This window comes from Caretta caretta, chromosome 21 (genome assembly GCF_965140235.1).
Source record: "Caretta caretta isolate rCarCar2 chromosome 21, rCarCar1.hap1, whole genome shotgun sequence".
Taxonomy (NCBI): Eukaryota; Metazoa; Chordata; order Testudines; family Cheloniidae; genus Caretta; species Caretta caretta.
Genome location: NC_134226.1, coordinates 11,508,843 through 11,519,398, shown reverse-complemented (window position 1 = coordinate 11,519,398; position 10,556 = coordinate 11,508,843). Strand labels below are relative to the sequence as shown.

Sequence of the window (10,556 nt, the reverse complement as noted above, 5' to 3'; positions counted from 1 at the left end):
CATTTATAATACAATAGATCTCAAAGGCTTTCAAATGAGGTCAATATCATTATCCCCATGGGAAACTGAGGCACAGAAAGATGAAATGATTTGTCCAGGGTTTCCCAGCAGGTCAGCAGCAAGGCTGGAAATAGAACCTGGATCTCCTGAATCACAGTTCAGTGCTATATCCACTAGACCACAGTAGCTCTCTAATAATAGAGTCTTGTGTTTATACAGCATCTTTTCTAACACTATAAAACACTCCTGTACGCTTTTTGGGGTAGGGATTATGTCCTCTTATGTTTGTACAGCACCAGCTGCAGTGGACCTCTGAACAGGATTGGAACCTGTGGGTGCGATCAAATTAAATAATCCTTTCTTACCACTATAAAGCAAATTAATAACGTTCAGACACCCCAAACATTATTTCATCCACCCCCAAAATGCAACAACCTCTCTGCTGGAGCAGAGCAACTGTTTGATAGTGCAGAACACTACATGACTGTTTAGAAAGACAGAGAAGAATACTACACACACTTGATATGAGGGAATGTCAGAAGGCAGAATGGAATTACTTGAATGGGAATGTTAACACCCCGCAACTCTGAGTCAAGTGCCATTAGACTTTTAATAATCAAAAGCAGTCAGGATCTCAGTTTTATGTCTCATCCAACCCCCAACCATCCAAAGCACTTTACTTCCTCTCTCTCTGCCATCTGTGTGTGCATGACAGGGTGAAAAGGGATAATACTGGGAGAGAGCCATTAATGTGGATTTCCAACTATTTTGAAAGAAGCTGGTCTTTGAAATTGAGTTAGTTTTCATCTAGACAGACCTTTCAAGCACCAGAAGGCCATGAAGCGTTTAACACTGTGCCAGCTGTTTATGGGTAATCCTATGGTTAACTATTTTAGCAGCTGGTTGTGGTTAATGTGACAGTCCTTGTCACTGTGTCAAATTCTGTTTGACAATGTGTTTGTTGACATGTGTTCTAGTAAAAACAAGCCCTTGATGAACAAGGACAAAAAGGGGCATAAGGGGCATAAAGTCAGTTAAGAAGAAGTTTAATGCAATAGTTGGGGGAATTCAAATTGCAGATTCAGAATGGGCTATTATGTGGCAGAGTTGGAGTTAAGGGGATTAGCAACAAGGTTATAGGGAGTTAGAGGATGTTGAAGGGGATCAGAAAGGGGAAACTGTGTGTAAATGGACTAGGAATTGGGTCATGGCAGGAATAAGGTTTAGGAGTGTTGAGGATGTCTGGGAATGTTAGAAAGCACTGGTGAGATAGGGAGTTTGGGTGTTATTCAAGATAAGGATGGTGTTGAGGGATTAAGGATGGGGCAACAGGATTCTGGAGTTTAGGAATATTAAGGGAATTAAGAATCAGGGTGCAAGATAATGGGATACTAGAGAGGATTAGAAATGGGAATGACAGAATTTGAGACACTAGAGGGTATTAAGAATTCACAGTGATGGGTTGGGGAATTGGTGTGATGTGGTATTGAGGGAGCTAGGAATTTGGGATGACAGAGGAATTGGGTACAGGGGCTGAGGCTTCCAGAAAGAGATGATGGGGTCTGGTTACTGAAAGGATTAGGGTGGGCTAGGGGAAAAAGGGGACCAGTAATAGGAGTGAGAGGACAAAGATAGTGCATGGCAGATTACAAAGGGGTACTAAAGGGATCAGAATGGTAGTGAAAAGGATTGGGCAGGGGAGTGATGATGTCTCAGGCAATCAGGCAGGGGTTGATTAGGAGCTGGGGACACGGGGTAACAATGCTTGGAGACTTTTGGCAAGAGATGCTGGGTCACAAGGGCGATGCTGAGGGGACATTGGCCTAAGGGTGACATTGGCCTAAGGGTGTGTGGCCAAGGCCAGCTGGGGGCACAAGAATTACAGGGCCAGGGGAAATGGCAAGGGTGGTGATGATGGGAGTTGGGAGTGTGTAACAGGAGGTGATGAGGGCTTGGGAAACAGACCCTGGGAGATGTGATGGGGATGCTGGAGGTGTTGGGGCAGCAAGAGGCAATGCAGTGGCAGGGCCTGGGGCAGTGGTGGGTGGTAATGGAGCCACTGGGATGGCAAGGCCTGGGGGTTACAAGGCAGGGGTGGCTGGGCCTGGGGGAGTAGAAGTGGGTGATTGGGGCAGGGGTGACTGGGCCCAGGGGTGTGTGTTGCAGGGATGGCGGAGCCCTGGGGGAGGGGGCCTGTTGCAGGGGGTGACGGGGGCAGGGATGGCTGGGCCCTGTGGCGGTGGTGGGGGGTGTTGAAGGGGGTGCTGTGGCCGTTCGGATGATGAGGTCTGTGGGTGTAGAGGGGTGTATGTGTGTGGACCGTTGGGGTGACAGGGCCTGGGGAGGGTTAGCAGGGGGCTGGGGGGGGGAACAGGGCCGGGGGGGGCGTTAGCAGGGGGCCGGGGGGGGAAAGGGCCCGGGGGGGGCCGTTAGCAGGGGGCCGGAGGGGGTTAACAGGGGGGACGACAGGGCCGGGGGGGTGTTAGCAGGGGGCCGGGGGGGGCCGTTAGCAGGGGGCCGGGGGGGGAAAGGGCCCGGGGGGGCCGTTAGCAGGGGGCCGGGGGGGGAAAGGGCCCGGGGGGGCCGTTAGCAGGGGGCCGGGGGGGGAAAGGGCCCGGGGGGGCCGTTAGCAGGGGGCCGGGGGGGGAAAGGGCCCGGGGGGGCCGTTAGCAGGGGGCCGGGGGGGGAAAGGGCCCGGGGGGGCCGTTAGCAGGGGGCCGGGGGGGGAAAGGGCCCGGGGGGGCCGTTAGCAGGGGGCCGGGGGGGGAAAGGGCCCGGGGGGGCCGTTAGCAGGGGGCCGGGGGGGGAAAGGGCCCGGGGGGGCCGTTAGCAGGGGGCCGGGGGGGGAAAGGGCCCGGGGGGGCCGTTAGCAGGGGGCCGGGGGGGGAAAGGGCCCGGGGGGGCCGTTAGCAGGGGGCCGGGGGGGGAAAGGGCCCGGGGGGGCCGTTAGCAGGGGGCCGGGGGGGGAAAGGGCCCGGGGGGGCCGTTAGCAGGGGGCCGGGGGGGGAAAGGGCCCGGGGGGGCCGTTAGCAGGGGGCCGGGGGGGGAAAGGGCCCGGGGGGGCCGTTAGCAGGGGGCCGGGGGGGGAAAGGGCCCGGGGGGGCCGTTAGCAGGGGGCCGGGGGGGGAAAGGGCCCGGGGGGGCCGTTAGCAGGGGGCCGGGGGGGCCGTTAGCAGGGGGCCGGGGGGGCCGTTAGCAGGGGGCCGGGGGGGCCGTTAGCAGGGGGCCGGGGGGGCCGTTAGCAGGGGGCCGGGGGGGCCGTTAGCAGGGGGCCGGGGGGGGAAAGGGCCCGGGGGGGGCCGTTAGCAGGGGGCCGGGGGGGGGTTAACGGGGGGGACGACAGGGCCGGGGGGGGTTAGCAGGGGGCTGGGGGGGGGAACAGGGCCGGGGGGGCGTTAGCAGGGGGCTGGGGGGGGGAACAGGGCCGGGGGGGCGTTAGCAGGGGGCTGGGGGGGGAACAGGGCCGGGGGGGCATTAGCAGGGGGCCGGGGGGGGGAAAAGGGCCCGGGGGGGCCGTTAGCAGGGGGCCGGGGGGGGGAAGGGCCCGGGCGGTGGCCGTTAGCAGGGGGCCGGGGGAGGTTAACGGGGGGGGGGACAGGGCCGGGGGGGCGTTAGCAGGGGGCCGGGAGGGTTAACGGGGGGGGAACAGGGGCCGGGAGGGTTAACGGGGGCGTTAGAAGGGGGCCGGGGGGGGGGGGACAGGGCCCGAGGACGTACAAGGGGGCGGCGGTTAGGGTGCCGGGAAATGGGGTCTCCCCACCGCAGGACCGAGCCCGGGCGGAGGTTGGGCGCAGGCCGCCTAGGCCGGGCTCCGCCGCTTCCCTCCGCCCCGTTCGGGCCACCCCCGCTCTCGGCACCCACCTGAGGCTGCCCGAGCGCGCCGAGTCCGCCGCCTGACCGCCATGCACCGGGCCCAGCTCCTGGAGCCCCGCCCCGCAACCTGCATGGCCCGGCCTCTGCCCTGGGGCTCCGACCGTGCGCCGCCGCCCATCCAGGTTCCGGGGCCTCGTAACTCCGCCCCCGGAACGGCGAGATGGCCTTCGGAACGCGCTCAACTCTGCCACCCATGCGCATGTGCGAAAAATCAGGAGCATGCGCACTAACAGCAGTGAGGCCTCTGCCCTCAGCTTTTGCTAGGGAAGCTGACAGTGTCCTGGGGGCCCCCTCGAGACAGCCCAGGACCACTCAGTGTGAAGCTGGGGTGGGGACGGCTGCAGGCCTCTAATTCCAGGGAGGGGACCCAGGACTGCCAGAGGGGAGGAGGCAAAATTGCATCCTTTAAAAACAGAAACAGATCAAAGGAGGTCACCCCTTCCCCTGACCCCCACTTGATTACCAATGGCAGTGTCAAGCCACCACATGAAGTGAGCTGTAGCTCACGAAAGCTTATGCTCAAATAAATTGGTTAGTCTCTAAGGTGCCACAAGTACTCCTTTTTACTGAATCCAGTGGCACTTACTATTTGACAAAATACAGCTAACAGTGGGATTAAGGTGGGGACAACGAACATACATTTTATTGTTCTTCCCACTGATTGGCAGGAAGGCGAATACCTCAGTAGCCATAAATGTGTACTTCTCACCACGAGGTCTAATGCCACAGACTCTAGGGGTATGTCTACACTGAACTAAAAGACTGGCAGCAGGGTGAGCGGACATGGGCTTCCAGGGCTCTGGCTGCTGTGGGGCTATAAAATTGCATTGTAGATGTTAGAGCCTGGGCTGGAGCCCAGGACAACAGACTCAGGGGTTGAATCCCCCCCAACCAGGCCAACCCCCTGCCTGTAAACTGGAGCTCATTCCCATCTGCTCAAAAATCAGGCACCAGCTCCTAGGAAAGATGCAGAAAAGCGTGCAATAAATAGGCAGCCTATGGTTTGCACGTAAAGGAAATAAAGCCCTCTCTGCTCACAAGCGTATCATGCTCCCACAGCACCCAACTCCATCCCAATGCTGGGCTGTCCCCGCCCCTACAGTCTGCCTCTCTCAAGATGGCGCCCAGACCACCGCCACGTCTCGCGAGACCATGCCCTATTTATAGCGCGATCTGAGCACCGCCCCCTTCTTTGCGCCCGGCGGCGCCCGAGGTATCCGGAGTCCGCGAGCGGCAGGTCCCAAGATGAGGTGCGTGTTGGGCGGGGGAAGACTCAATCCGGTGCCATCCGCCCCCCAGATGACCCCGGCGGCGGGCCCGGTTCCCGCATTAGGCAGAGGGGGGCCCCGGTGCGGCCCTCCCGGGGGAATTGGCTCCGCACGGGGGCTGAGCCGGGGTGCGAGGGGCGGGTCTCTGCTCCCTCCCCGGCCGGCCGGCCGCGGGGCCCCTTGGCCAGGCGGGCTGGGTTCCGTCTGCGCCGGCCTGGCCCGGGCTCGGCGCTGGTCCCGCCAGCCTGGGGGCGGCTCTGTACAGGTGGATCCCGGGGCAGAGAGCTGGGGCGTCCCCGCGCTGAGCCAGCCGGCCATGGGCTGGGCTGGTCGGATCAAGCGGGGCCGGCTGCTGCAGAGGGAGAGAACAGCGCGCGGGGGGGTCCCCTGTTGTCCACTCCCAGCTCCTGGCAGGCAGAGGTTTAGGGACACGCGGAGCATGGGGGTGAGTCCCTGGCCGTCTTGGCTCATAGCTGTTGATCGCCCTGCCCTCCATGAACTTCGCTCGTTCTTTTGTGGCCCCGGCTATATTTTACAAACCCTTTATACTCTTGCGCCTAGAATGGGCCCCTCCATGGTGGGGTTCAGGCTCACGGAGGGAGACCCCGTCACTGTGGCTGCTTTTCTGGCTTCAGTGTCTCCGGGGCTGTGGGATGAAATGGGCTGAAAAGAGACATTTTTATTGCATTTAAAAATGGAGTCGCCCTGCTGTGAGCGGCCTGAGAGTGACGCTGAAAGGTCGGTGGATCTCACTTACAATTGGCCATGGTTGCTCTTCAGTTATTTTTGTACTTTTCTGGGCCTGCACAGTGAACCTGGGCTTGTCCATTTCATTTTTATCAGGGCTGCACTGGCCCCAGAGGGCTGTATTTGAGTTCACCTCATTACAGGGAAATGATTCATTCTGTTCCCCCAGAATGCTGTGGGCTAAACAGCTACCCTGGTTGGCGGGATTAAAGGTGGTTTTAGATGCTAATGTACCCGCAGTTGCAACCTGTCCAGAGGGATTCATTCAGTTGATCCTTTCAAGTGCCTGACCTGCTCTTTGTGCCTTTCACATCTACAGCAGCAAAGTTTCCCGCGACACCTTGTATGAAGCCGTGAAGGAAGTCCTGCAAGGGACTCAAGTGAAACCACGCAAGTAAGAACAATGTTCTGCTGTGGGTTGGGCCCTTCCCCAAATGCCAGCTCCGTGACTGGAAGTCTCTGGTGAAGAGAGAGGGTGAGGGGAAGGGTTTGTGGCAGAGTGTCTGTGCTCTGCTAGATGTTACTGCAGCTTTTCCCCATGTCTTTTGCTATTCATCTTGTTTTACTAGGGTCTTAAATTCTGACCTGGCCTTTTTCTTTTTCCGTTTTTCAGGTTTACGGAAACTGTGGAGTTGCAGATCAGTCTGAAAAACTATGATCCGCAGAAGGACAAGCGTTTCTCTGGCACAGTCAGGTTCGGCATTTTCTGATCCCACCCAGCCTTCAGCCTGCACCCCACTCCCTCCATGCACTTTGGATGTATGTGTGGTGAGCAGCAATTGACTGCTTGATGCAATGGCAGGAGGGTGCAGTGCTGAATTGCCCGGGTAGTTCAGACCCCCCAGATCTCTACATGGGTGTGGCTGGACGGACCCCTACCCTGGGTCTTAAAACATGAGGGGAGGTGTGGTGAGGCTCCTGTGCTGATCCCACCGACCAATTGGAGAAGCCAGATTAGAGGCTGGTGGATGAAGAATCGCAGGGGACTGTGGTAAGGTTTCTTTGCTGTGGCTCTGTGCGCTCCCCTCAAGGTGTGTGGTGCTGGCAGTGCATAGTGACAGTATGTGGTGTCCTCTTCCCTTCCTGACAGGCTCAAGTCCACCCCACGCCCCAAATTCTCAGTCTGCGTGCTGGGGGACCAGCAACACTGTGATGAGGCCAAAGCAGTTGAAATCCCTCACATGGACATCGAGGCTCTGAAGAAACTCAACAAGAACAAGAAGCTGGTGAAAAAGCTGGGTGAGTAGAATTCTGAAGGGCTAGAGCTGCCAGTATGTCTGTAACACATCTCTGGCTGGGAAGGGGTGTCACAGATAGTTAACACTCCTGCAATACTGAATGTGACCAGTGGGGAGTTCCCCCAGCAGCCAGACTCCTGCTCACTGCCTTGTTAGGGACAACTTGGCTAAAGGGACAGGGCAACCTGGAGCTGAAGTATGGTTGTCTGCTTGAGCATCTACTCATATTGTCTGGTCTTCTCTTTTGTGGTATAACTGCATCTGCACTAGGTCATTTGGTATAAAATCACATTCCTAACAGATACTGGCAAAAGCCCTAGTGTAGGCCTGGCCTGCCTTGTGACTTAGTTCAAGTCTCTGAAGATTCTGTAAATACACAAGGAGCCTTGGGTGTGAATGCTTTAGTTAGTTGCTCTTAGAGAAACTTGCAAACTGCTGTTAGTTGAGGAGGAAATCAAACCCGGAATTAAAAGGAGGATAAAACGGCAATCACCCATGCATTACATTTTCCCCTCCATAGCTAAGAAGTATGACGCCTTCCTGGCTTCAGAGTCTCTCATCAAACAGATTCCTCGTATCCTGGGTCCGGGTCTGAACAAAGCTGGCAAGTTCCCCTCCCTCCTCACCCACAATGAGAACATGGTGGCCAAGATTGACGAGGTCAAGTCTACCATCAAATTTCAAATGAAGAAGGTAAAAAAAAAAAAAAGTAAATGCCAACCTCAGAAGTCAGTTATGTGGCCTGTGGGGGGTGGGATTTAATGAAGCAACTGGCTGCCTGCCAGGGTATGTGGATTTCTACACTCAGGGCTGAACTGCAGGTATCCGTCAGCTTCTTTCTTAAGATAATGATAAAGCCACTGATCAGTATCCAGTCAGTCACCTTCTGTGCATCTAGGGAACAAAACTAGAGCATTCAGCTCCTGAGGGGAGAATGTAACTTGTCAGTAGCTGACTTTCTCTTTTCTCCTCCCCCCCCCCCCAAAAAAAAAAACCAAAAAACTGGAGGAGAGCCTGATATTGCAGAATGCTGGGGGGCCCTAAATGTTCACTGAAGTGGGTGGGAGTTGAGGGCGTTTGGCATCTTGAAGGAAGAGATGTGTGCCCTGTGTGATAAGCTCCTGACACTGCAGGGATGTGGTTCAGTTTCAGTTAGCCAGGAATTAGAACAGGCTTGTACCATACAAGTCAGTGCTTTTGTAGTGTAAGCTTCGGGCATGAGGCTGTGTAAGGGAATTTCACAGCAGCTACAGTGCAGAATTTTGACTTTCTAGAGTCTTGCCCTATCTTGACTTTGAAGAAAAGTCACTATAGGGAGCAGAATCCTATTTTAGATCAAAGCAGCTCTAATTCAAATGCATATTCGTCATCTGTTGGGTACCAAGATGGTGTAAACCTGACTCATTAATTCAGTTAGCAAGTCTGGTTCTAAGGCTTAAGCACACATTTAACTACTCTGCTAAATCAGCTCCAGCCTATCTGAAGAGAACTATTCCTGATCAACCTTAACAGGGCACCAGCTTTAAAACAGTTTGAAAGAAAATTAAGTCACGGTTTTTATAAGCCCTTTTTTCTTCAGTCTGTAGTTTGGCTATATGCTTGGCATCAGGGACTTGGCCTTGGGTGCATGTTCTTTATTCGGTCACTAGAAAGACTTGTTTCGGTGGTTAGGGGTAAAAAGCATGTTAGCTCTGTATTTTACAATATGAAAAATTTAAGCAGTTCATATGGGGGGTTGTGCTAATCTGTGCAGCATGGGTTAATGCTGGGCAGTATTTGTGGAGGCCATGGTGTATGAGACTGTTAATAAATCAGGCCCTTGATTAGGAGTTAGACTTGGGTTCTGTTCCTTGGTGTGCTATTGGTTCTGTATGCCTGAGATTAGCCTAATTTTACAGATAGGGAATGATATTTACTGTCTTTGTAGAGCACTTCGAACAGAGGATGAAACCACAGCGATGTACCTTGTCAGATTTTCAACAAAGTTTGCAGTGAGATGTTAATGTGTGTGGAAGCCAGTTGTCAAACTTAACATGAGCTCTTTAGCCTTCTAGCTACTGATATGCAAACTGGAAGAGTAGGTTTTGAGCTGTTAAACATCATTCAGCTCTAGAATGTATGAATTTACAGATCTTGTATTTACTGGGTCCATAGCTTTTTAAAATGGTTGGAATGTATACAGTAGCTTTTACAGGCCACAGAAAGACGGGGGAAATTTTAAACCACATACATTTGATTTATCCCTTAAAAAAAAAAAAAAAAAATTGGGACTGAAACCCAGCCCAAGAGAGAAATTCCAAAGAGCAGTCAGGCCCTTAATGTTAATTGCCTGCAAAAAGTCTTTGGTGGCTGTAGGTTTCAGGTAGTGCAGGGTGGTCTGTAAAGGGACGATAGTTAGACTTTAACTCTACTGGCTAAGTTTTGATCCTGCTGTCCTTGTTTAATACATGTTCCTTTCCAGTCAAGGCAGTTCCCTGCAAAGTCTACACCCTTAGTCTAATGACACTGCTTTCTATGTTGCCAGGTGCTCTGTCTGGCTGTGGCTGTTGGCCATGTGAAAATGACGGAGGATGAGCTAGTCTACAACATTCACCTGGCCATCAATTTCCTGGTGTCCTTGCTGAAGAAGAACTGGCAGAACGTGCGTGCATTGTACATCAAAAGCACCATGGGCAAGCCACAGCGCCTCTACTAAACTGGCAGTAATAAATGGTTCTAGACTACCCAGTTGCTGTCTCTTATCTCCTGAGTTGGGAAATTTGATTAGTTTGTCTTTTACTGAGAGACCCACAAACAAGGGAGAATTAGCATATTTTCACTTTAAAACTGATGATGGGGGTACAGGTAACATTAAACTATTTAAACTTTTTTTAAAATGGTCACTAGATTTCAGACTACCCTTTAATAGATATATAGATGCAATCGGTTAATAGTCCCTTTAGAATGAAAAGGGGCCCAGGAGCAGCCACCTCACCAGCGCCTGGGACAGACAAAAGCATAAATGCAGAAAACATCTTCTCAGGTCTATCCACAGAACAGCTACACTTGGTGCAGTGGTGGGGGAAGTGTTTACATCTAATCCTAGAAGCTCTGGAGGCCCTGTGCACAAGTGCCATTAAAACCTTCCCCTTGTGGGGGGAAAAATTTCAAATGAAGGGGAAGCAGGCCCTGCCTGAACCCAGAGTCCCTAATAAGTACCTTCCTTTGAGGGTCTGGCCTGTGTTTTTCTGTAGTCAGGTCTGCCCTGCTGCTGGGTTCCACAGTTCCAGCTTTTTCACCCAGCTCTCCTTCAGCAATAGCATAGCCTTCCTGAAATGAACTCTACCCCAGCCCTGAGCTGGGCCTGATTTATATAGGCCCCAAATTCCTCCCAGCAGCCTCTGCATTAATGGTTAATTAGAGCCAGCTGGACCCCACCCTCTTGTTCTAA

At 54.1% G+C, this 10,556-nt stretch overlaps 1 protein-coding gene across 1 annotated transcript; it reads left to right on the top strand.

The window, feature by feature from the left end:
- Window positions 1-5,023: 5,023 nt before the first annotated feature.
- Window positions 5,024-9,853, top strand: LOC125625034 (large ribosomal subunit protein uL1). Its single transcript, XM_048826550.2, has 6 exons — window positions 5,024-5,123; window positions 6,208-6,282; window positions 6,502-6,582; window positions 6,979-7,127; window positions 7,647-7,819; window positions 9,651-9,853. Exons 1-6 carry the CDS (start codon window positions 5,119-5,121, stop codon window positions 9,819-9,821), a joined length of 654 nt encoding a protein of 217 aa, XP_048682507.1. The 5' UTR covers window positions 5,024-5,118; the 3' UTR covers window positions 9,822-9,853.
- The last annotated feature ends 703 nt before the right edge of the window (window positions 9,854-10,556 follow it).

Coding starts and splice junctions, on each gene's coding strand:
- LOC125625034 (XM_048826550.2), top strand. Junction 6,283..6,501: donor ACTCAAGTGAAACCACGCAA/GTAAGAACAATG, acceptor TCCGTTTTTCAG/GTTTACGGAAACTGTGGAGT. Junction 7,128..7,646: donor GAAGCTGGTGAAAAAGCTGG/GTGAGTAGAATT, acceptor TCCCCTCCATAG/CTAAGAAGTATGACGCCTTC.